The sequence below is a fragment of the Eutrema salsugineum genome, unplaced genomic scaffold (assembly GCF_000478725.1).
Source record: "Eutrema salsugineum unplaced genomic scaffold, Eutsalg1_0 scaffold_5, whole genome shotgun sequence".
Classification (NCBI taxonomy): Eukaryota; Viridiplantae; Streptophyta; class Magnoliopsida; order Brassicales; family Brassicaceae; genus Eutrema; species Eutrema salsugineum.
The window spans coordinates 9574736-9599462 of NW_006256612.1; the positions used below are offsets into that span (position 1 = coordinate 9574736).

At 40.0% G+C, this 24727-nt stretch overlaps 5 protein-coding genes across 8 annotated transcripts; 2 read left to right on the forward strand and 3 right to left on the reverse strand.

The window, feature by feature from the left end:
* The first annotated feature begins 50 nt into the window (after positions 1-50).
* LOC18993167 (O-fucosyltransferase 5) lies at positions 51-3019 on the forward strand. Of its 4 annotated transcripts, XM_024153390.1 has the most exons (5): positions 52-363; positions 394-1529; positions 1810-2059; positions 2335-2515; positions 2610-3019. In XM_024153390.1, exons 1-4 carry the CDS (start codon positions 217-219, stop codon positions 2509-2511), a joined length of 1710 nt encoding a protein of 569 aa, XP_024009158.1. In that variant the 5' UTR covers positions 52-216; the 3' UTR covers positions 2512-2515; positions 2610-3019. The 4 variants fall into 4 exon arrangements, with proteins under 4 accessions (XP_024009157.1, XP_024009156.1, XP_024009158.1 ...); XM_024153389.1 differs by having other exon boundaries at positions 51-1529; positions 2672-2761; XM_024153388.1 differs by having other exon boundaries at positions 51-1529; positions 2618-2741.
* Positions 2789-8161, reverse strand: LOC18993168 (ATPase 10, plasma membrane-type). The gene is made up of 21 exons (XM_006416661.2): positions 7932-8161; positions 7715-7834; positions 7354-7452; positions 7133-7270; positions 6896-7030; positions 6641-6820; positions 6355-6561; positions 6112-6231; positions 5881-6000; positions 5687-5809; positions 5511-5615; positions 5266-5410; positions 4980-5141; positions 4663-4901; positions 4463-4495; positions 4293-4374; positions 4022-4182; positions 3765-3938; positions 3487-3669; positions 3235-3389; positions 2789-3128 (listed from the first exon to the last, which is right to left on the reverse strand). The coding sequence occupies exons 1-21, from the start codon at positions 8016-8018 to the stop codon at positions 3032-3034; spliced, it is 2865 nt and encodes a 954-aa protein (XP_006416724.1). The 5' UTR covers positions 8019-8161; the 3' UTR covers positions 2789-3031.
* A 584-nt stretch (positions 8162-8745) lies between these two features.
* On the forward strand, positions 8746-11088 carry LOC18993169 (receptor like protein 3). Its single transcript, XM_024151916.1, is given in 2 exon segments — positions 8746-10574; positions 10576-11088. Coding segments are annotated over 2 exon segments (2217 nt in total). The 5' UTR covers positions 8746-8778; the 3' UTR covers positions 10997-11088.
* A 1309-nt stretch (positions 11089-12397) lies between these two features.
* Positions 12398-16536, reverse strand: LOC18993170 (leucine-rich repeat receptor-like serine/threonine-protein kinase At1g17230). Its single transcript, XM_024153150.1, has 4 exons — positions 16323-16536; positions 13210-16219; positions 12734-13120; positions 12398-12636 (listed from the first exon to the last, which is right to left on the reverse strand). Exons 2-4 carry the CDS (start codon positions 16136-16138, stop codon positions 12611-12613), a joined length of 3342 nt encoding a protein of 1113 aa, XP_024008918.1. The 5' UTR covers positions 16139-16219; positions 16323-16536; the 3' UTR covers positions 12398-12610.
* Positions 16537-19099: 2563 nt separating this feature from the next.
* On the reverse strand, positions 19100-24647 carry LOC18993171 (translation initiation factor IF-2, chloroplastic). Its single transcript, XM_024152632.1, has 13 exons — positions 22843-24647; positions 22738-22802; positions 22593-22625; positions 22226-22339; positions 21900-22049; positions 21665-21763; positions 21513-21575; positions 21101-21256; positions 20938-21003; positions 20539-20775; positions 20152-20427; positions 19701-19889; positions 19100-19509 (listed from the first exon to the last, which is right to left on the reverse strand). The coding sequence occupies exons 1-13, from the start codon at positions 24296-24298 to the stop codon at positions 19348-19350; spliced, it is 3066 nt and encodes a 1021-aa protein (XP_024008400.1). The 5' UTR covers positions 24299-24647; the 3' UTR covers positions 19100-19347.
* Positions 24648-24727: the final 80 nt, after the last annotated feature.

Genomic DNA, 24727 nt, shown 5'->3' on the forward strand with positions numbered 1-24727 from the left:
ATCTTATCCAACACATTTTCTTCCAATAGCTCGTATCAATCAAAGTAGATCCAAAGTTTGCCCATTTGAGTTAGTGACAAAATGTAGTTTCTTCCAAAATGTATTTACACCTTTTTGTTTTTGTAATTCAATCGGATTTCAATTTTCAAAACTCGGGGACATCCAATAATTTGATTTACCGGGAAATATCACAGCTCAGTGATTTCTAGCTCGGCGATGGAGCGCAACCCGCCGGACGAAGACGAGGACCACCGGAGTTTGATCCCACATAACGACATCAGAGACAACGATCTCAACCGCCGCCGGGAAGACAATATTCAGTCCGTCACCACCGCCAGGGCCATAAATATGGCAAACGGCGATGACAGAAGTCCGAGATCGGCGTTCCAGATCGACGAAACAGTGACGCGAACCCGGAGCCGTTGGAATATCTCACTCGACAAGCGTTACGTCGTCGCTGCCGTCTCTCTAACTCTGCTCGTCGTTTTTTTCTTCTTATTATATACTAATCCTCGAAGATTTTCGTCGAGCTTTAAGCTTGATCCACTGTCGACTCGGGTCAGGGAATCTGAGCTCCGCGCTCTATATCTTCTGAGGCAGCAACAGCTCGCGCTTGTCTCTCTCTTGAACCGTACCTTGGTAGATCAAACAGCGAATCTCAATTCTTCGAATTCAATTGGTTCTTCTCTGCTAGTAGACAATGTGAAAGCTGCTCTGGCGAAGCAGATTTCACTGAGTAAGCAAATCGAAGATGTGCTTCTATCACCACACAGGACCGGGAATCACTCGGTCACTGATCCTGGTTCAGATAGTATCACTGGTTCGTACAACTATGAGAGATGTAGAAAGGTAGATCAGAAGTTGTTGGAGCGGAAAACGATTGAATGGAAGCCTAGACCAGGCAAATTCCTTTTTGCTATCTGTCTTTCAGGCCAAATGAGCAACCACTTGATTTGCTTAGAGAAACATATGTTCTTCGCTGCGTTGCTGGATCGAGCTCTTGTGATCCCAAGCTCTAAGTTTGATTACCAGTATGATAGAGTGATAGATATAGAGAGGATTAACACTTGCTTGGGAAGAACTGTTGTTATTTCTTTTGATCAGTTCAAGGAGATTGATAAGAAGAAAAATGCTCACATTGACAGGTTCATCTGTTACTTCTCATCTCCACAGCCTTGTTATGTTGACGAGGATCATGTCAAGAAGCTGAAAGGATTGGGGATTTCCATTGGTGGGAAGCTTGAGGCTCCTTGGAGTGAAGATATAAAGAAGCCAACTAAAAGAAGTTTTCAGGAGGTACAGGAAAAGTTTAAGTCTGATGATGGTGTGATCGCCATAGGGGATGTCTTCTATGCTGATATGGAGCAAGATTTGGTGATGCAGCCTGGTGGACCCATCAAGCACAAATGCAAGACACTGATTGAACCCAGTAGGCTCATTTTGTTGACAGCACAGCGATTTATCCAGACATTCTTGGGAAAGAATTTTACTGCGCTTCATCTCCGTAGACATGGGTTCCTCAAGTTCTGGTGAGTTTTTTTCTTCCCATCTGTCTCCTACTAGGGTCCGTAACCTTGTCATTGTTGCTCACACTCAATCAATTGCGGATATCGGAATACCATTCCTTTCTGGTTTTGTGAGTTAGTATAATATCTCTATCCAGCCGTTTGACATGTGCTTTACTTAGGCACTTCTGTGTAGCAGTTATATACTGTGCTGATGTTGATGTTCAAGCTAGGGACTAGGTTAGCATTTTGACTCTCATTTATAGCTGGCGCTGACTAATCTACTAAAATGATTTCTGGCCAGCAATGCAAAATCGCCAAGTTGCTTTTATCCAATACCACAAGCTGCAGATTGCATCAGTCGAATAGTGGAAAGGGCCAATGCTCCAGTAATATATCTTTCAACAGATGCTGCAGAAAGCGAAACCGGCCTGCTTCAGTCGCTAGTAGTCGTTGATGGAAAAGTCGTTCCACTTGTCAAACGTCCACCTCGCGACTCAGCAGAAAAGTGGGACGCATTGTTGTATAGACATGGTATAGAGGACGACTCTCAGGTAACGAATTCCACTGCTATAGTCCCTTTATTGCTTGTTTATGGACCAAATACTTTGTTCTCTAGAAATCACTCTGAAACCCTGTCTCCAGTGTGTTCTTTAACAGAAATCAAATCGAATCGACTACGATCCAGTAACAGTCTTTGTTTGATATTTCTTGCGTAACCTTAGCTTTTTGATCGGAGAAAATTTCTTGGATGACTCTTTGTTCCCGTCTCTATGACAAGACTCTCTGTCGAATTCCTTTGCTTGTGCTTGGTTTTTGGAATGTGTAGGTGGATGCTATGTTGGATAAGACAATATCTGCAATGTCAAGTGTCTTCATTGGAGCATCGGGTTCTACTTTTACAGAGGATATCTTGCGGCTAAGGAAAGACTGGGGAACTTCATCTATGTGCGATGAGTATCTCTGTCGAGGCGAAGAACCAAACTTCATAGCAGAAGATGAATAAAAAAGTAAACACATTCGCTAACCTTTATATATCTCTGTTCTGAATCCATTGTTGTTTTTTTACCTGTATTATTATAACATGAGCATTTTTTTTTAAAGTTGTATAGTTTCCCTCCCTCATACAAGAAACATAATCTTCTTTCTTTCTCTTCTGAGAAAAGAGATCGAAGCGAAAGCCAGTTGAAAGAGGGAGAGTAACAATAATGGAGCGCGATGATGAAGACAAGAAGCTGATATCAGAAGTGTATGACCGATAGGCGAGAGATGGAGAGTTATCATCAGAGAAAGATTTTCAAGATGGAGGAACCAAGTAGTAAAGAGTTATCAGAAGTTCAGTGCAAAATCAACTGAGCCACAGATCAGGTGAAATTTCTGCAGTCACCAGACAAAAAAGCACTACATTGCAGCCTACACAGACCATATGTGAATGCTCTAAATTTTCTTGCATCCCCGAGGAACCCAAGATTGTTCTATTACTCTTGATGTAAAATTTTTAGTTAGGGAAAAATCAAGAGAGTATTTTAGACGGTATGAGCTGCACGGATCATCTTTGCGTCAATTTGCTTGAGCTTGATCACTGATTCTAAATGCCTTGACACCGAGTGTCCCTCTACGAGCCTATCAGATGAACATAAACACGGTTTTTTATGCATCAGAGATGGCTCTGGTAGTATGTGAAATAGAAGAGAAATTTCGAAAAGCGGTGTAGACAAAATAAGAGAACCTGGCGATTTCCGCACGCCTTCTGGTTTGTTCAGCAATCAAAGAAGCGCGAGAACGACTTCCACTGAGTTCTTCTGCAGAATGACTTTTCTGAGAGATGGTTACATTGCGCGTTCCATCATCTTTTCCATAATCATTCTTATAAGCAAAAGCGGTCTGCAAAGACAAAAACCAACAGTCTGTGCCTTAAAAAGAAAAAACAGAGTATAAGCCTAGGACCGAGTAACAAGCAGAGGACAAGACATGCACCAACCTTACGGTCCAATACGAGGTTCCAGGCATCTCCACTCAATGCGTAATGGAAGACGAACTTTATAATATCTAGAGGTATGTAAAATATCAAACTGTATAACCATATAACCCCTGCCCATCTCCATCCGATGCCGGTGATGTTAGCAAAGCTGATATTGGCATAGACTGCAATCAAAGTAGCTGCCTGTGTACATGAAAACGCACTAGTCAAAATCAAGACCTATGCATGCTATATATAGTATTCTGTGATGGAAAAGGTCAAAGATGGAGAATTCTTACAAGTTGAGCAACAATGAAGGCGAAAATCAGGAGAGTCCCTGGACGTTCAAGAAATGACCAGCTTCGACTACGTGTTACAAATATTAGTGCCTGACTGATGATGCTCACTTGGAGATACACAGCGGACGAGACTTGTTCACTGTTTTTGGCGATTGATTTTACATGGAAGTGTTTCTGCAGTCATTAAAGATCAAAGGGGGTAGTTACTGTTGTTATGCATTCTTCTCGGTAAGCAAAATCGAGAAGGAAATTGATACCTCGAAGAAGGTGGTAAAGACAATGATCCAGTAGAACAGGACGGTGACCAATGCTAGGTATGTTCCAATGACAATCCCAGTGGAAAATATCTGGTTGAGCTTCCAACTTTCAGGTGTTGGAGATGGCCTAACTCGATCTTTAGAAATAGTCATGATGGTCCCTGATGCGTAGGAGATAAAAACAGAGCATTTGAAAGGTGTTGAGAATTATGTTTTTTTTTTTTTTCTGTTTTCCATCAACATGAAGCTCTTGAGAGTATTAGAAGATTACCGTCATTAAGTATTGCGATTATCAGAACCATGAAAGGTGGAAAGTCGTATTCCCATATTAATGCTAAAAGTGTAAAACCAAGCTGCATGAAACAATGACAAGAAGAGAAGGCTCAAGTAGAAGTAACTTAACTTAACAGGAGTTAGATCATGTATTATGAAGCTCCTTACCACTATTCGTATAGTGATCGAGACTGCATATACCTGCATATTTGTACTGATTAGTCGGTAAACTTAGAGAGAAACATTAGCAACTTCAGAGTTTCATCAAACTACTTGAAATTCATATCCTATTTTATATGAATTTTTCTTATCTTTAGCTATTGTGGAATCAGATGAAAATTGTGTAGAACATATCTTTAGTACTTAACTGTATAGTTCTTCATCCGCTGGAAAATGGCTCTACTGGTCAAGACAGCACTGATAATCACACTTAAGCCAGGCTCAGTTAGTACTATGTCAGCAGAACTTCTTGCAGCATCTGTTGCATCCGCTACAGCTATTCCAATGTCAGCTTTTTTTAGAGCAGGAGCATCATTCACACCATCTCCGGTCATTCCAACCACATGCTTCTTTTCTTGTAATATCTTTACAATCTCATACTTATGTTCTGTAACATGAGAGACAAATCAGAAAAGAGAGCAGATCTGAAACTCAGTAGATATTAGCGTTGTGTTGTGATTATGACCAGGAAATACTCCAGCAAATCCATCTGCCATTTCAATTAGCTCATCCACTGGAATGGCTTCATGTTCATCGTTGTTGTGGCGTAGCAAAGAGGAAGAAGGATACATGTTGGTTCCCATTCCAAGACGTCTGCCTGTCTCTTTTGCAATCGCCAATTGATCACCTACATTTTTTGTCCAAACTTATCATCAGAACTTCATTCATTTTCCATGGAGTTTTACCGTTTGCATCATAAGGGTGTGTTTTCATGAAAGAATATAGATCCATTTCTTGAGTTCTAGAATTACCGGTGATCATCTTAACACAAACTCCAAGGTTAAGAGCTCTAAGGATGGTTTCAGCACTGTCATGCCTTGGAGGATCAAACAGTGGCAACAAACCACAGAATCTCCATGGTCCTCCAGGACTATTGATGCTTTTCTCTGGAATTTCCTGCAAACAAATGAATCATGCCATGAATCGGAGCAACTATTGTCATTGCACTCTCTATAAAACCATATCAAGAGAGAAAGGGAGAGGACAAAGATGTTACCTGATAAGCAACAGCCAGAGACCTCAAACCTTTTTCTGCAAATCTATTGATGATGGCATGAACTCTTTGGGAAATATAATTTTTCTGTTGGCACAAGCTTAGAACCTACATATAGTATAGTAAAGTTACATCTAGAGTCATTTGATAGTGCCAAGTATAGTGTTATACTTTGCTACCTGTTCAGGAGCTCCTTTGCTAGCACGATACCAATTTCCATCGGAATCAATATATGTAATTGCTGTACGTTTGTCCACAGGATTGAATGGCAAGAAATGAATTTCTTTAATGTTTGCACGTGCCTACAGATAAACAACCTTTGTCTAAGAAAAACTCCTAAGAATGTGACAACTTATAAAAGAAACATCTCTACCTCTCTAGGATCAGCAAGCATGCTAACAATTGCTGCATCTATAGCATCCTGATTTTCTAGTCGTGAAGCTCGGCCTGCAAGTAACAAAATTGTGTCCTTGTCCATGTTGTCATCGAAAACCTGTGCAGATGAATTTGGACATTTACACAACGGTGAAGAAGGAGGAGAGGAACATGGAGACAACTGTTCTTAACTGTAAAATGCAAAAGTCATATGAGAAGTATTGGTTACCTCAATAAGATTTCTATCAACAGTGAGACTGTTCAAGGTAAGGGTTCCAGTTTTGTCACAGCAGAGGACATCCATCCCAGCCATTTCCTCTATTGCCGTCATCCTTTTCGTAATGGCACCCTTTTAGCACAAGAAGAAACATATTATTGTTGCCAGTAACAAACAGTTTTAAAGAATGTCAAATAAAGGTTTTTCTTTTTTGCATTCAGACTTGTATTTTACTAAAGAGAAATGACACTGTACCTGTTGTGAAAGTCGATGAGATCCAATGGCAAGCGTGACAGATAGTACAGTGGGCATGGCAATGGGTATCCCTCCAATCAGTAGTACAAGAAGGTTATTGATCCCAACTCTGTAGGAGCGATGTTGTATAGGGAACATGACAATGATTTCAAGAACCATTCCAACAGCAATTGAGCAAATGCAGAAGTTCCCAATTGATGTAAGCACCTAGCAGAAAACATTTTCAAACAAAGTTGTTATGTTCTTGCAAGATGCAGAAGAGAACAAAGAATGAACGACAGAGAACCTGCTGAAGATGTCCAGTTACATCTGTGCTGTCCACCAAGCATGCTGTTTTACCAAAGAAAGTGCTCGAACCAGTGGCTATCACAACAGCTTCTATTTCACCTTGCTTACAGGTAGAACCAGAAAAGACTTGCTCACCCTTCTTCTTGGTCACAGGTAGCGATTCTCCGGTTAGCACTGACTGCAGAAATAGAAGTTTAAATAGTGCTATAAAAGAAAATAGATGCAACTAAGTGCTAAATGTTATGTTACGTGCCTGATCAATTTTCAAGGGGTCTCCTTCAAGAAGGCGAGCATCTGCAGGAATGATATCCCCAAGCTTTATGCTAATTATATCACCAGGTACCAAGACTGACGCATCTTGCTCTTGCCACTGTCCATCTCTAAGAACCTATTTAAGAAGGGATCTTGATCAGATTTTGAGGTAATATGGAAACGAGCTTTGCCGTTTTGGCTCATTGGAGTACAAAATCGAAAAGGTGAAGAAGCAGACTCTTGTTTTTGGAGCCAAGCGAGCCATAAGAGCTGCAGCAGCATTTCCAGCATTGTTTTCTTCAAAGAAGCTAATTGTTGCGTTGATCAGTAAAAGGCAAACGATTCCTACAAAGTCTTCCCAGTCAGGACCTAAGCTCTGTAATAACAATTTTCATCATGAGACGATTTCATAAACTCTCATAGACGAAAAATATGGTAGAAAAACTCTGATTGTCTTACTTCACTGTTTGCGAGGGCGATGGCAATCAATGCTGCAGCTTCCATAACCCATGACAAAGGATTCCACATAAAACCGAGGAACTTGAGAAATTTGTTCTCCTATAGAATTTGTTTTCAATTGGCATTAGCACAACACTCACATATTATCCAAGAGCCAATGTAAACAACCAAACATTCAAAGAAAAAAACAATTAAGTCCGAAGGATAATTCATTGCATTATGCATCAAAGAGAAGATACCGTCAGTGTAAACCTTTGGTGGAAAAAAAAATTAAGAGTGTTCATAATGAATAAGATCTTAAAACTAATGAACTTCTCTCATGTCCTTGGCAGGAATGCAATGGAGATAAGCTGTTTATTACCCGTTTCTCTTCGAGTCTGTTAGGACCAAATATCTTCAATCTTTTTTCAGCATCTCCAGATAAGAGGCCCCGAGGCGATGTTCTTAGGAATTTAAAAACCTCCTCCAATGGCAATAAACCCTGTGAAGCTGAGGCGTCAAAACCATTTTTTTGCCACTAAAGAATCCAAGAATTTTAATGATAAAAAAAAAAAACAAAGGGGCTACGCATCACGTACCAAGTCAATATTTTCTCTGTTGAAAGTAACAGACTCCAGCAATGGTTCGTCTAATTCCTCGGCCACGCTTAAAGCTTCAAAATCCATGGTGCACAAGTACAACTTCAAAATCTACATTCCCAGATACGATCCACACCATGGAACTAGTGAACAAGTCTTGGAGAAGAGTACTCCGGAACAGAAGCGAAAACAGGAATCTTTAAAAAGGGTCCACGAATAAAAAATTGAAACCACCATTCCGTGGCTGACCAGTTGATGGAATATTGGGAAGAAGAGATTCTCCTGCAATATGGTATCGCCATTAATGGGAGCATCATAGTGTGGGAAGAGTAGATGAGAAAGACGAAGAGGAAGCAGAGAGAAAGAAGTGTGGTTGATTTCACTTACTCGACCTAACGGTCCGGACTAACGACCTCACTTGTTTGGGACTAGTTTGTTTATATGGGCCGGATTCGGTTACAGGCCCAAGTTAGTACTTGCTGAGTGAGTTGCATGTAGACTCTTTGATAATTTCATCATAAGTACAGGTTAGAGAAAACACGAAAAGGACTATCAATTAAAAAAAGAAAAGAGACGAGTCAAAACATAATAAAATATAGAAACTTGGTCTTATCTCGCATTACGTAGACATCGAAAAAAAAAAAGGATTAACAATGGATCAATGGTATAAGAAAACTGATAAAAAGGCGTTGAGAGAAAAGAAAACGGAATTCTTGAAGATGTTGACTATTTGCCTTGGTCAACGCTAGTATGACGAGAAGTCTTGCTTTATTTTGTCTGGCTAGTATTACCAAGAAGATTGTCATCTTCTATATCGGTTTCTTGTCTGGTTCTTGATCTCACCAAGATGAATGAGAACATGAGATCCAAAGCCCAAAGTCTTGTGAGAGCTTCATCAACCATACGACCAACACCCCTTCAGTGTGTTCTTTTTCTGTTTATTACAGTTTCAGAGGCTGTCTGCAACCCGCAAGATCGAGAATCTTTACTCTGGTTCTCTGGAAACGTTTCTTCTTCTTCTTCTGTTTCTCCTCTGAATTGGAATCCTTCCATTGATTGTTGCTCATGGGAAGGAATAACCTGCAGCAATTACTCCCTGAGTAGCCGGATCACTGCAATCTCCTTGCCTTTTAGAGGACTATACGGCAAATTCCCTTTGTCTCTTCTCCATCTCCACCATCTCTCTCAACTCAATCTTTCCCATAACCGTCTCTTAGGTCCTCTCCCGCCGGATTTTCTCTCATCCCTTGATCTTCTCGTAGTACTTGATCTTAGTTACAACAGCTTCACTGGTGAGTTGCCACTTGAACAAGCATTTGTAAATGGAAGCAACAGAATCTTCCCGATTCAGACTGTTGATCTGTCAAGCAATTTTCTCCGAGGCAAAATCATCGCTACTTCTGTTTTTCTCCAGGGTGCTTTCAACTTGACCAGTTTCAATGTCAGCAACAACAGCTTCACAGGTCCAATCCCTTCGTTCATGTGCAAGAGTTTACCGCAGCTCAGCAAACTGGATTTCTCCTATAACGATTTTACAGGCAACATCTCCCAAGGATTAGGCAGATGTTTGAGGCTAAGTGTTCTACGAGCAGGCTTCAACAATCTCTCTGGCGAAATCCCAAATGAAATCTATAATCTTTCCGAGCTCGAGGAACTCTCTCTGCCAGTCAATCATCTTTCTGGAAAGATCGATGACGATATCTCCCGGCTCAAGAAACTTACCATGCTTGACCTTTACTTCAATCACCTTGAAGGAGAAATACCAGTCGGCATAGGCAACCTCTCGAGCCTGCGCAGCCTCCAGCTCCATATAAATAACCTCATTGGCTTGGTCCCGCTTTCTCTCGCAAACTGCACCAATCTTGTCAGTTTAAATTTGAGGGTCAATCGGCTGAGAGGAAGCTTAACAGAGCTCGATTTTTCTCAGTTTCAGAGTCTTAGCATTCTAGATCTCGGAAATAATAGCTTCACTGGTGATTTTCCGGAAAAGGTTTTCTCCTGCAAATCGCTCACGGCGATCAGATTTGCAGGCAACAAGTTCACGGGACAGATTCCGTCTCAAGTGCTGGAACTTGAGTCCTTGTCATTCCTGTCTTTTTCAGACAATAAATTAACAAACATTACAGGCGCTCTAAGCATCCTGCAGGGCTGCAGGAAACTGTCCACTCTCGTCATGGCAAAGAACTTCTACGACGAAACAGTTCCAAGCAACGCAGACTTTCTTGCACCAGATGGATTCCCTAAACTCCAAATATTTGGCATCGGTGGATGTAGATTGAAAGGTGAAATACCAGCTTGGCTGATCAAATGTAACAACTTAGCAGCCATGGATTTGTCACACAACCAGCTTCTAGGGTCAATTCCTGGTTGGTTGGGAACTCTCCCCAACCTTTTCTACATCGATCTCTCAGATAACCAACTTTCAGGAGAGCTTCCAAAGGAAATATTTCAACTAAAGGCTCTAATATCCCAAAATGCCTATCACGCAATAGAGAAGAACTATCTACAGCTGCCAGTTTTTGTCAATCCCGCTAATGTTACCACCAATCAGCAATACAATCAGCTGTCTAGCCTCCCACCTGGGATCTACATCAGACGGAATAAACTTACCGGAAGTATACCAGTCGAGGTTGGCCAGTTAAAGCCTTCATGACCTAAAGCTTCATCACAACAATTTGTCTGGCAGCATCCCTGATGAATTGTCAAAGCTCACCAACTTGGAGGCACTAGACCTGTCCAACAATAATCTATCTGGTGGAATCCCTTGGTCGCTAAAAGGTCTCCACTTCATGTCCTATTTCAATGTGGCCAACAATAGCCTGGAAGGGCCAATACCCACAGGAAGTCAGTTTGATACTTTTCCAAAAGCACATTTTGAAGGAAACCCTTTGTTGTGCGGTGGTGTACTGCTTTCTTCCTGCAAGGCTCCACCTCAGCCGCCTGCTACAACCACGGATGAAGAGGATACAGAGGAGTTAAAAAGAACGTTTTTCGTAGGGGTTGTCATTGGGTTTTTTGTTTCCTACTGTTTTTACTGGTGCTTGTTTGCTATGCGATGGGCATAATAATAAAGATCCATTGCTTAATTTGACTAAGTATCTATTTCCACAGGTAAAATAAACTGAAAGTGTATTCATTTTAATCTCTTTGATCTGTATCAAATTCGTACCAGAGCAGTTGGTCTGTTATGACAGAAACCTCGTTTGTCATCAGTGTACCACAACTTATCAGGGGAAAAGGCTAAAAATCAAAGAGCAAATCATATCAATATTAACAATATGCAAGCTAAAATTAAGAGCTTTCGAAACGATATCTTCAAAAAGATCCAATGATACACTGAAATTGAAAGCTGAGAACCCGAGGAAGTATACTCGAATCAGATATCAGACATTTCAAAAAATAACCGCAAAGAGAAGAACCTGGCACCTGGAGTTAACAGAGAGACGGCGAAGAATAATGATGGATTTCTTCTCGCTGGATAACAAATTAAAATTTTGGGTTTTCACCAGTAGTCGAGAATCGTATTCACTGGGGAAGAAGGCTAGTGTCAGCTCCGTTTGTTTGCTCCAAAAGTAAAAAACTAGTAATATTTACAATTTTGTTCCCTACATTTCGTTTTGTTTATAAAAATTAGATCAATATTCAATGTCAAACATTCGGGTTTAGAACCCAAAAAACAACATTACATCATTGCATTTATAACCGGAAAGGAAAAAATAGGGACACACCGGCCGGAATGATATAAAAACTGACACCGGAAGTGCCTCTCCGGCGGAACATTGATATAGAAATCCTAAATCAGTCGTTATAGCTAAACCCGTTAAGAGACGAAACTAAGAGGCCCAACGGCCCACAAGAGATTCTCTCCAACAAATCAGAGAGATCGACGAAAAACATTATTTTTAGATAAAAAGGTTTAATCTTCTGGTAACTTATGAGTAGTTGTCGTGATCTATGTACGATCGGAGGAGCATTGTGGCGCAGAGCCGAATTATACAGAGACGAGCATGTTGCTGTTTCACCAACGAAGAGCATTTGGAAGTGAAGCTGCTCCGGGTTCTGGAATTAGGATTTTTCTTTGCCAGATATCCACCCATGGGGAATTGATTATGACTTTTGAATGAAGGAAAATTGATGAAATCCGCCCTTCTATATATATATACAATTTTGAAGAAACATTGTGTGCCTGAACTTGGTCTAGTTTTCGTCTGTACAACGATGGAGTATCAAACACATTTTTCTCAAACAGAAGATTTTGTTTGAGAAAATTAATCACTTAACTTCGGTTTCAAGTTTGTCTTTTTCTACTCTTTGTGTAATTGTCTTCTTCTAATTTTCTGGAGAAGCAAGTTTGTTTGTTTGTTTTTTTTTTTTTTTTGGTCGAAGAGAAGCACGTTTGTTTATGTTCAATGTATGATAACTAATTTACCAAAGCATAGAAGTTTCCGGGAAGATACGTTTGTTGGTTTCCTCTAAACAAATTGATTTTATTTCACGGGGAAGGAAAATCTAGTTCCTGGACTCTGTTTTGTTCTCTTGCAAAAATAGTTTAATCATGCTTTACATGTTCTGCAATGTTTAGAATGTCTTGGTCATTAGAGGCTCAAGTGGACCAGAATTAACAATTTTAGATTCCTCTCTCTGTACCGAACCGGACTAACCGGATTAATTTGTTGACTTCAAGGTGATGCAGCAAAGTCAATTTCTGCAGATTAGCAAGAAATGTTCATGTGAGAAACAGAAAACTAGAATGAATGTTGTAACTTTCAGAGAAGTGTGTGTGTGTATGTGTGGATACTGACCTTTGGAGGAGTTTTCTTCTTCAAGAGGAGTTTCTGATGTGAAGGAAGAGGAAGAGGAGGCGCTAGTTGATTCCCGAGCTCCGAAAATCATAGCGACAACTTCTCTCATAGTTGGTCTACTAGCTGGAGAGTTGCTGGTGCAGAACAGTGCAATCTTTAGGACTAGAGACATCTCATGAACCGTTCTCTTGTCATTCATATCCAGCCTCGCATCAAACATTTCAATTGTTGGTACCATGTTACGTATTGATCTTCTAACCCAATTGACTAGATCCCCTCCTTGCTCCAACGGTTGAACCGGAGGCTTTCCTGTTATCAGCTCCAAAAGCACAACTCCAAAGCTATAGATATCGCATTTCTCTGTCACCTTCATGGTGTACGCATATTCTAAAACACACAGCAAAACATGAATCAGATATGTCTCGTATATAAGCCTCTGTGTGTGAGAGAAAGAAACATGTGATGTTATAACTAACCTGGAGCTATGTATCCGTAAGAGCCAGCAACAGCTGACATGGACTTTGAGTAAGAGAGATCAATCAACTTAGCCAGGCCAAAATCTCCCACATGAGCCTGGAAAAGCTCATCAAGAAGAATGTTGTTTGATTTAATGTCGCGGTGAACTATTTGTGGTCTGCAATCATGATGGAGGTAACACAAACCCTCTGCTGCACCGAGTGCGATTCTATATCGAGCATTCCAATCCAACAAGCAAGTTTTCTCACCTCTCTGAAGCTGTTCCCCGAGACTTCCCTTTGACATGTACTCATACAAGAGAAGATTTGAGTTCTGGTGATAGCAGAAACCATATAGCTTCACTATATTCCGGTGCCTTATCTTTCCAAGTGTTGATATCTCAGCTCTGAAGCTATTATCAGAACTAGCTCCTTCTCCTCGAGAATTCAGCTTCTTGACGGCTATCACTTCACCATCTGACATTTCAGCTTTGTAAACCGTTCCACACGCTCCTCTCCCTAAAACCATGTCTTCAGAGAAGTTTCTAGTTGCATCCACAAGGCCTTGATATGTGAAACCTTGTTTAGGGAAATAGTAGCTGTCCATGATATCCGGTTTTGTCTGATCCTCAAGAGCAACAAACGCTGGTTCACGTCGCTTTATTTCCCAACAGATACCAAGAAAAGTGAGAAGAGAAACTGAGCCGATCACTATACAAGCGATTGTCAAGATCTTTTGCCTCTGTGAACCGTTCATTAACCAGTTTTGCTTTGAATCAGAATGTGGGACAAGTGATTCGCAGTGGCTTCTCCGAGGGTTACACAAACCGTGGTTTCCAGCAAAGTTTGATGAATCCATCCTCTGAAAGACTGCTGTGTCTGGTACAGTCCCTGCCAAGTCATTGTTTGAGATATTGCAGATGAGGAGGCTCATGAGATTCCCAATTGATGCAGGGATCTCACCTGAAAGCTTGTTGTCGTTTAAGTCAAGTATCTCCAACATTTGAAGATTCCCTAAACTGTCTGGAATCGTGCCCGAGAGATTATTGTGACTGATGTTGAGTGAGATTTGCAGAGAGGTTAATTTACCGAGCTCCACAGGGATGCTTTCAGACAAGAGATTGCCTCCTAGTTGTAACTCCATGAGCCGAGTAAGATCTCCAAAGCTATGAGGAATTTCTCCGGTCAATCTATTATCAGACAACTTCAAAATCTCTAGATTCACCAACTGGCCAAGCTCTTCTGCTATGTATCCAGAAAACTTGTTGCCGCTAAGGTCAAGCCTCTGGATAGTGACACAACTCCCCAACTCTTTAGGAATGTAACCTGTGAGCTGATTGGAGGAGATGTTTAATCCAACAATCTTTGTGAGATTCCCAATCTCATGAGGAATTTCACCGGTGAAATTGTTGTTAGCTAGACGCAGTCTCTCTAGATTCTTCAGCTTTCCTAGGTCTGCGGATATGTTCCCTGATAACCAGTTTTGGTGAAGCTCTAATGCAGAGAGGTTCTGAAGATTAAATAACTCAACGGGAAGAGTTCCTGTTAGCCGGTTATCTCCTAACATTAGCTTTGTCAGCGACTTGCAGGTTTTAAGATCGTCCGGGATGTTCCCTGATAACTTGTTCGAACCAAGACTCAGAAGTATCAGCTTCTGGAATCTGCAGAAATGAGCAGGAATTGAACCAGAAAGAAGATTTGCAGACATGTCAAGAACAGAAAAGTTGCTGTAGAAACCGATAAGAGGAGGAATCGTCCCTTCAAGCTGGTTGTCAAAGAGTTGCAGATCAACAAGATAAGTTAAGAACTGAAGCTCTCGTGGGATAGTACCGGTTAGTCTATTGATAGACAAGTCTAGCTTCTGCAACAGTGCAAGTTCTCCAAGCTCCCTAGGAATCGGACCTCGAAGATTGTTCTCAAAAAGATGAATTAATTGCAGATTTAACATCTGACCAAACTCTCTTGGTATGAAACCCGTTAACTGATTCTCTGAAAAGTCTATCTCCATTGCATCTGTCAAGTTTCCGATCTCGCGAGGTATCTCTCCGGTTAACTGGTTTGTGTAAAGGTACAGCCTTTTCAACTTTGCTAGCTTCCCAATCTCTCTTGGAATAGATCCCGTGAAGTAGTTTTCGTGCAGCGCAAGCACCTCAAGACTGGTGATGTTTCCAACAGAAGGAGGTATCTTGCCGGATAAACGGTTTTGCCAGAGTATCAAGTCAGTGAGGTTTTGAAGCTTCTCGAGCTGCTTAGGGAGAGAACCTTCAAGAAGATTCTCTGCTAGTCCAAGTACCTTTAGGCTCACGCATCCGCTGATTTCAGAAGGAATCACACCAGAGAACGCGTTCCGTCCTGCCCTAATGACCCTGAGATGTCTCAGTTTCCCCATAGAAGGAGGGATTACTCCGGTGAGATTGTTGCTGTAGATCACAAGCTCTTGGAGTGAACTCAAGCTACCGATATATCTAGGGATTGAACCGAAAAGGTAATTCTCGCATAGATAAAGCTTCTGAAGAGTGTTGATCATGGTTATCTGAATTGGAATCACTCCATGGAACCTGTTTGTGCAGAGATCAAGAACCTCTAGGCTTCGACACAGAGATAAATCTCGTGGGATTGGACCACAGATGAAGTTGGTGGAGACATTCAGTTTCTTTAAACCATGAAGCTTGCATATGAGAGGAGATAGTGTACCTGAGAGATTCATCCCATTGAGATCAACAGAAGTTACAGTTCTGAGACGAGTACACGCGATTCCAGTCCAGTTGCAGGGATTTGAATCTGACTGATTCCAGCTTCCGAGATAGCCATTGGAGTCATTAAGCAAAGCTTTAAACTCCAGAAGGATAAGCCCTTCTTCGTTTAATGATGTCACTAAGATGAAGGAGGAGAAAGAACAGAGAATCGAGATCGCCAATAAACATATCCTCTCTCTGACGACACCACCCATTTTGCAAGTTAGCTTTGGTAAGAAAACAGAGTGGTCTCTGAACTGTATACTGTGCCTTAGCTTCTAAACATCTGGAAAATCCTGAAGAAATGAAAAGAATGAGGAAACATCGATTGTTGGAAAATCAAGGAAAAGTTTGGCTAAAAGGTAAAAGGATTAGATTGATGGAAAAAAAAAGACTTACCTTGATTGATCAAGAAAAGACTATCTGTGAAACACTTGGAAATGTCTCTGTTTTTGTCTCTAAAAGTCAACTCTGTTTTAATCCTCTTTGTCGACGACACCTTCTCTTTTCTCCGATTTTGTACTCCATAATTTTCAGCTGAAAGTGGTTTCAAATCACGTGATGGTGATCTGGTTTTGTACAGATCCATTGAATTAAAATTTTGGACCCTTTTAAGTGTTTCTCTGGGTTGTCAATAGAAGAAGAAAAATAACAGAGGATCTTGATTGTTGGGACGGTGAGGATTTGATGAAGACGACACGTGAAAAAGGGACGATTCAGGACAATGATCTTTAAGTGTATCGTTTGCTTTATGCGTTTTAATTTCTTGGTGATGGGGTGAGAGAGAGAGCGTTGGGGTCTGTGAGCTCATGATTTTATCGTTGACCGTTAAAAGCCGCACACAACTCACAAGTGGAAGTGATTGCTGTCTTTCTCGCGCCCCATCTTGTCCGTTAAATTGTCACTAAAACGATGTTCTTTTACACTCTCATTTCTTTCTATCTGTGTATCGTCTTTATATTTCTAGCATATTTTTCTACCAAAAAAAAAAAAAATCTACCATACTTTAATCAAAATAAATTTAAATTTAGTTTACATAATTTAAATTTGAAATTGGATTTTTCAATTTTTTAGATCGTGGTTTAGTAGTCAAATTATATATGCAAACTTATTAGTAAAAATAATTATTGATTCAAGTACCGTTACATTTATGTTTTCTGATAAAAATTCTAAAACGAAAATGAATAAGTCTATGGGATGAGTCGTTGGATCGAGTGGTATAATCCCAAAGGAAGATTTGAGGGGTTTGGAAGGATTGCCTAGCTTTTAGGATAAATTTGATGTTAAAGTGGCGGATTATGGTGGAAAAATGGTGGGTTTGTGGGGTGAGTATGCGCATGTTGAGAATCATCGACAGAAAACAATATGGTGTGCTGAAATTGCACTTCATATAAACCATAATTTGGAGATCATTTGGGATGCCCTTGGCAAAGTGTTTACATCCAGTGAACCATATGGTTTAATGCATGCTCTTGCTACTATTGTTTATGAATGTTATGTAATGATTTTTCTTTCCTCATAGTTCTTTTTTTCATACTATTTTTCTTGTGTTTTCATTCCATAACTTATTATCTAAAATCTATTTTGTTGTTGATTTTTATCTTGGAGTTATTCATGCATGTTTAGTACTATCAACCTCTCTTTATCTTGAAGTTATTCATGTTCAGTTCTATCAACCTCTCGATTACATATGGGAGATTGTTGAGCAAAAGACTCATTTAGAAAGAGTTTTATCAGCATAAGAGGAAAAGAAAAATCAGAGTCGAGGAACTAGATTAATAAGTTTTTTCTCCCCTGAATTGATCAAAACAAACAGAAATAGTTTGATGGCTCTCTACCTTCTCTGTCTTCTCTGTCCAGAAAATAGGTTTAGTGGGTAAGCATATATACCTATCCAACCTGCTATGTCAAGCTCTTGAAAACCTTCCTGAGACTCCAAGTTATAAAGGCATAGTTTACTCTTGTAACCCATCACAAGCCTTCCTAATTCCACACGCACACAAATTCATAGTAGAATGGAGTTTCACAGTAGAATGGAGTTTCACTCAAATCTATAGAGAGTACAATCTTCCATGATTCCTGGTCATCATTTCTCATTGCACTCTTCTTGCACAGCAAACACAGCAAATGATCTCTCCAAGGAGTATTGTATCTTTCTCACCAACATCGTCATGAAGTTCCATCACTTTCAGTTCTGATTCTTTAATATCTAAGTTGTCCAATGTAAATTCATAAATTTGTATAAGGTTCATTTCAATCGTTGTGACTTTGAGTTGGAAAAACAGAATACAAACAACATTGCTCGAGACATCTCTAAAAATGTTCTATATCGTTTTCAGTCTTATTTGGTTAGGGAGGTCCATTGTAGCTTCATGATCATCTTTATTATGAGGCAGTTTTGTCTTTTGTGCATCCTTATCTCCTGCCCTTAGGAGTTTGATATCATTCATAGTTTATACTATAATTTCTTTTTTTTGTTCTTGTTACAAATTCTTGGATTTTTCAATGATAATGCAATTCAGACAGAAAACAAAAAAAACAAGTTATGTAATTGTCACAAAAATCTGTATAAAACTTTTTTTCTGAGAAAATATTGTACCGAATCAAATAAAATTAGAGTAGAGTTTTAAATGGTTTTATGTTGTTTGTATCACAAAAACTTAACCAAAATATATCTATATTTAATTTCTATAACGTAAATTTTTAAATGTTAGATTTTAGATTATATTTCTAAATATCATTGTAAATATTTGGGTAAGTAAGTCACTAGTCAAACTAGTTAATTTTACATATATCTTTATTGTTTCAGTTAGATCGATGGATAAAACCTCTTCCATGATTCTTCATCCTATCTCTCATCCAAACTCTTCAATTTAAAAGTTTATAGGTTACTCTTACCAACAATCTTTTCTCTCTGTTGGATAGCAAAAGACAAAAATTTCCTCGGAATTCTCCAAGTACCTTCATACTTGACATATTATTAAATTTATCACTATGGTTTTTCAATATCAATAATAACATACATATTTGACATCAAACTACTTCCATTTGGTTTTTGCAAGGAAAATAGGTTGACGTTCTTCACCTTTTATCTCTTTCACCTTTAAAAATACCACCAAGAATCATCTTCACAAAGTGTAGATTAAATCATATATGGGAAGGTTATACACAAAGTGTAGATTAATCCTAATGAATAACACAACCAAAAGTAGTGAATTTATACAAATATTAAATTTATAATATTTTGTGATTTCTTTTCAAGATTTGTTACATTTGGGGTCTTTTATCCTACATCAATCAACCAAATGTAGAAGCATTTGCCATATACAAAATGAGACCATACAAACAACGTACCAATCAAACTGGTGTGACCCTGAGGCTCTGCTTTTTTCTGTTTGCTTTAGTTTCTTTGATGACTTTGGAATTACAATTCAACTCCAGCTTCTTCAATCGCAGCAGACATTGAAGCCGATGCTTCTTCTAGCGTTCGCCTCTTTTGAACCGCGTTAAAGGCCTCGATGATGTCTCCTTCAATCCAATCGTCGTAGTCATCCATACCAATTCCACATTCTAATCCAGCACTCACCTAGAACAGTATAAACGAGGGAGAGAGGGGTTCATTTTTCGAAGTTATAAAGACAAGTCCGAATTTGGTTTAAATTTGGAACATATCTCAGCGTGTAAGATGGAAGTTGATGGTTTAGGATGACTCTACCTCTCTTTCAATGTTATTAATTGAGAAACTTAAAAGATCTGTGGTTTAGGCGAAATTTTTACCTCTTTCACATTTTCTTTAACTCGCTTAAGAGAATCAAGGACACCAACGTGGACAGTTTTACCCTTCCGAATCACTCTGATGCCACAATCTTTGACAAACTTCCCTTCATTCACCATGCATCCAGCCACACGACCGCTTCCACTGCTGAAAGTAGCTCGAACTTCTGCTGAGCCTATTGGGATTTGTTCCTGCCAATAGCCACATGAATCTTCAGTTTTCAAAACTCCAAAAAGGCTCACGAAGGGACACTAAAATCTATGTTTATAATAATCCATGACATGATATAGAGATTCACTTTTGAGGCAATTCAATTACTCAACCCAAAAAACCAGCACCATGTGGAAGTAAGAAAAAAACAGAGATCTCATCATGTGTAACTCTAAAGAGGCATGTTGACAAGTTTAGACAGCAACAAAACGCTTTAGAATTGCCTAAGAAATCGATGCTAACCTCAACAGACTCGAGAAGTCCTTCCATTGCGTTTCGCACATCGTCAATAAGCTCATAGATAACTCTATATAGTCGGATTTCAACTCCTTTGTTTTCTGCAGCTTTTTTAACAGAGCCAGATGCTTTAACATTAAATCCAAAAATGATGGCTTCACTTGCTGATGCAAGATCAACATCACTGTTGCTCACATCCCCTGTCGCTTGTAGCAAAAATTTCAAGGTAACATTCTCCTGAGGGAGGACTTGCAGGGCTTGTCTGACAGCTTCAATGGATCCCTAGTAGTCACATTGGTGATTTGCATCAGCGTATATAAGAAGGGACAGAGGAAACCAAAAAGTTTGAAGGCGATGAGCTGATGAAACCTATTGATCAAACTAGCTCTTTACCTGTACATCGACCTTTAAGATGATATTAAGCTGATGCAAATCTAAGCCTGACATCTTTTTCGCTGATACAGCAGAAGCTAAAGAAGAAAGCGTGACCTTTCCATCCCCAGCCTTTGCAGATATTCTTTCATCTCGTAGTGATACTGCACGTGCCTCTGCCATCTCACGCGCCACATCAAGGGAAGAAACAATCTCAAATTCGTCACCAGCAATGGGCACATTATTTAAACCAATCACCTGCAAAAATTGGATTTAGATCCTCAAATAAGATATCTATACATACATGAGAACAAACATCAAAATTTTATCGGAAAGAAACTAAACATAACCTGCATAGAGTATTTCCATTAGTGTGTGCGCAACGACTATTAACCTATGTTAGATTATGAAACTACAAACCTGTACAGGTATGGAGGGTCCAGCTTCATCAACTCGTTCCCCACTGTGATCAAATAAAGCTCGTACCTAAACACAGAAAAAGAGCAAGACGAAGGTAAGTTCCTAGTCATTTTATACCGTCTGCACAATATGGCTTGAGGAGATAACTAAATTTTGGATAGACCTTTCCGAAAGCTTCTCCACAAACAACAACATCCCCTTTTTTCAAAGTGCCCTTCTGAACAATGAATGTTGCAAATGGTCCTTTCGCTTTATCAAGTCCAGCCTCAATAACTATGCCTTTGGCATTTCTGTGTGGATTTGCTTTCAACTCTTGCAGCTGAAACAACCAAAATACAGTTAGCCCCACAATGAGAAGCAAAATCAGGAGGGAGAAAATAATATGTGTGGATGCCTCCCGGTAAGCGTTTATTAGTCTAAAGCCCACTTTGGAGCGCGTATGTAAGTCATTTTGTAGCCACTATGTCGTACTTACAAGAAGAAAACAAATCAGGAGGACTAAACTCTAAGAAAACTGATCACATAAATTCGACAATCTGCCAAGCTTGTTATCATGGGATGAATAACAAACTAACCTCTGCAACAAGCATGACAGTTTCCAACAGATCATCGATATTCTCCCCTTTCAACGCACTGATCTGTCAAAGGAAAATATAGAGCACGATATGAGACCCCATGGAACATATGGAGCATGAAACATATATGTGATTGGAGTATGAATTCCAACCTGAACCATCGGAACATCACCACCCCAATCTTCAGGCATCAAACCAATTGAAGAAAGCTCTTGCATTACTCTCTCTGGACTAGCTCCGTCCTTATCTATCTGGAGCAGGAAGAGAATTAGAATGAGAGAAATTACATATACACATGGTAAAGAAGAATAAGCAAGCAATAATCTGGGGTAACAATCTTTCCCAACTCCAAGGTAGAAGAAGAACGTAGGTGCTACAGGCCTATACCTTATTAATAGCTATGACTATAGGGACAGCAGCAGCCTTTGCGTGAGCTATTGCTTCATTTGTTTGAGGACGAATTCCATCATCAGCAGCAACCACAATGATTGCGATGTCAGTGACCCGTGCTCCGCGAGCTCTCATTGCACCAAATGCCTAGATGAGCACTTAAAAGTCAGATAAGCAAGACTATGGTATGCCCAGCAATAATGTGAGATAGTCAAGCAACTTGCTACATGAAAAGAAAAGAAAAGTGCTAAGGAAGTATGATCAATTAAAATTCAGCATCAGAAATGAATGTGAGGATTTAATTTGTAAGAGAAAGGATCTACCTCATGTCCAGGAGTATCAAGGAAAACGCAGGACTGCAACTGCCCATCAACAGGCACTGACACCTTGTATGCACCAATTCCTTGTGTAATTCCCCCTGCTTCTGAAGCTGCAACCTGGCAGATATCCAGAGAAGAGGGTTAGCTAAAACCGCTATCTAGTTCTAACCTTGGCAATAAGCGAATGAAGAAACACAAAAATATTTCAGAAAGTAAAAAACAGATGTATAAACTCTAATGTATCCTCAATACATTAGTTCCCATTGGCTATGCTCCAGAAATAATAAAGAACTGAAGAGGCCACAATGAATTTTTGATAAATGAAGCCAATTAGTGTTATGTCAGATACACAGATAATTAAGTTTTGTACCTTGCTTTTTCTGATATAGTCTAGAAGAGTTGTCTGCAAAATATATAAAATTCGAAAATGCATTAGGAAAGACCTGCTGCTAAAAAAAAAAAAGGGCTTCTGCATATCCGCTTGAGAAAAAAATGTTAGTGCAAACTGTGCCTACCTTTCCATGGTCCACATGACCCATTATAGTGATGACAGGAGGCCTGTCTTCTAACTTGTCCAAATCTTAATGAGACTTAATTAGAATTAAGCTATAATTTGAGACCAAGTTTTATGTCAATTTTAAAAAACCTAAACCTCCTTTTTTCGCAAATCATCCTCACCATCTCTCTGTCCAAGGTCTGCACACCATCAGGTCTAATCCCTTTTGAATATAGATACCCAAGGATGTCACCTTCACCAATGGCTAGGTTGTAAGCCAAATCCTCGATGGACATGCCTTCTTCCTCTACCTCTAATATTTCAGCTTTAACAGGTGCTGCGTCTTTGGCAGCCTGGAGTCTTGCAGCCTTCCTACTAGCTTTACTCCATTTTCTCCCTTTTCGAGCTGATCCAGGAATGGAGAATGTATCTTCGTCACCATCATCTTCAGCAACAATTCTTCGTCTTGGACTAGCTGACGCATTTTTTTTATTACGGTGCTCAACTCTGAACTTGTTAGAGGGAGGACCCTTTCCAGGCTTAGTAGGGGCTAACACAGCCTGAGAGGCCACAGGATCAACACTTTTTTTCTTGGAAGCAAATTTATCAACCAAAATAGGCTTCCTTTCTTTAGTTTTAATGCTAGAATCAACCTCTTCCGAAACTGAAGGTTTTGCTGCCATACCAAGATCTTTCAAGATGGGACCTGACGGTTTTGATGCCATACCAAGATCTTTTAAGATGGGTTTCTTTACAGGTGGCGGAGCTACCATAGGCCTCCCTTGTAGCTTTGGTTGAGGTCTTACAGGTGGCTGAGGTCTTAGAGGTGGCTGAGCTGGTGCCAATTGAGTGCCGGCTTTGGAATTCACCTCTTCCTCCTCTCTCGATCTAGGTTCGATTTTAGGTGACTCCTTGACAACTTTTTTCACAGCTGCAACAGCATCTCCCTTACGCCACACACTCTTCATAGTTTTCGTCTTCCTTGTCCCTCCACCACTCGCAGAGCTAGCATTCCTCGAGTTACTACTGCTGGTAGTGGGCTGTGACGGTTTAACAGCCTCACCACCTTCTTTGTTACCCGGTTTAGGAATCTCCAGCCTCTCAGCTTTATCTAACACTTCGCCAAGAGATTCAATAACCTTATTCCTCTCTTCTTCTCCATCAAACTTACCCCCGTTGGATAACTCCTTACTCCAAGGAGCAGAAGAATTGACCCCCAAACCCCTTTCTACCCTTGCCACAGGGGGTTTCAACAAAGGTTTAGGAGCCTGCTTCAACACGATCTCACTATCATCCCCTTCTTTACTTCCTTTGAAAGAGTTAGAATCTATAGAAGCTGAGCTGTTGTTTTGCTCAGCAATGAAGTCAGTAGTACTAGTAGCAGTTGAAGACGAAACAGAATATCTACACAACCATCTCTTAGTTCCCTTAACGCTTCTCCTTGACAAAGAAACCCTCTTAACTAATGCATACGATGCATCCGACGAACTCGTTCCGGAAACACTTGCACCAGCACCACCTAGACTAACCAGAGAAGCCAGCGACGGCATTGTGCCGACGAGAACCAGCATCGACGGCATTTCAATCAACCCAGTAAACGAACAAGACCAAACAAAATTCGCAAATTCACTACAGCATCAGAAGCTTTATCTCCTTCCAATTTCGCATAGAAGAAATTCCTACGAATTTCGACCCAGAAACGACCCAAAAAAAACTACGAAAATTCAAAAAAGAAATTGGGATTATCGACGAATCGTTTCCGATATCATCAAAGCTAGTTTAAGAATTAATGAGCAATATTGGAGAGATATAGAGAGAGAGAGAAAGAGAGAGACGAAGAGATGAAGAAGATAAGTGAAGGAAGGAAGAAGTGCAGGGATAACTTTGAACTTGAGCTTGTGTGGGTGTGGCTGCTTCTATGCCTGAAATTTTTCGCGGATTTCCGATAAGGCCATTTACAAAAACAAAACAAAAATTAAGGCCATAAATTTAAGCTGCTAATACTAATC

Bases quoted from the DNA above. Each gene is read 5' to 3' on its own strand.
- LOC18993171 (XM_024152632.1), bottom strand. From the start codon at position 24,298: ATGCCGTCGATGCTGGTTCTCGTCGGCACAATGCCGTCGCTGGCTTCT. The intron at 21,257-21,512 runs GTTAGTTTGTTA...TGGTTGTTTCAG, and splicing joins CTGTCATGCTTGTTGCAGAG to CTGCAAGAGTTGAAAGCAAA. The intron at 21,004-21,100 runs GTCTATCCAAAA...TTCTGTGTTTAG, and splicing joins GTGGAGAAGCTTTCGGAAAG to GTACGAGCTTTATTTGATCA.
- LOC18993167 (XM_024153389.1), top strand. From the start codon at position 217: ATGGAGCGCAACCCGCCGGACGAAGACGAGGACCACCGGAGTTTGATC. The intron at 1,530-1,809 runs GTGAGTTTTTTT...ATTTCTGGCCAG, and splicing joins CATGGGTTCCTCAAGTTCTG to CAATGCAAAATCGCCAAGTT. The intron at 2,060-2,334 runs GTAACGAATTCC...TGGAATGTGTAG, and splicing joins GTATAGAGGACGACTCTCAG to GTGGATGCTATGTTGGATAA.
- LOC18993170 (XM_024153150.1), bottom strand. From the start codon at position 16,138: ATGGGTGGTGTCGTCAGAGAGAGGATATGTTTATTGGCGATCTCGATT. The intron at 13,121-13,209 runs GTTAGTTATAAC...TGTGTGTTTTAG, and splicing joins TTACGGATACATAGCTCCAG to AATATGCGTACACCATGAAG. The intron at 12,637-12,733 runs GTCAGTATCCAC...GCTAATCTGCAG, and splicing joins AGAAGAAAACTCCTCCAAAG to AAATTGACTTTGCTGCATCA.
- LOC18993168 (XM_006416661.2), bottom strand. From the start codon at position 8,018: ATGGATTTTGAAGCTTTAAGCGTGGCCGAGGAATTAGACGAACCATTG. The intron at 4,902-4,979 runs GTCATAATCACA...CTCATGTTACAG, and splicing joins ATTTGCTGGAGTATTTCCTG to AACATAAGTATGAGATTGTA. The intron at 3,939-4,021 runs GTATCAATTTCC...TAATGACTGCAG, and splicing joins TCTTTACCACCTTCTTCGAG to AAACACTTCCATGTAAAATC.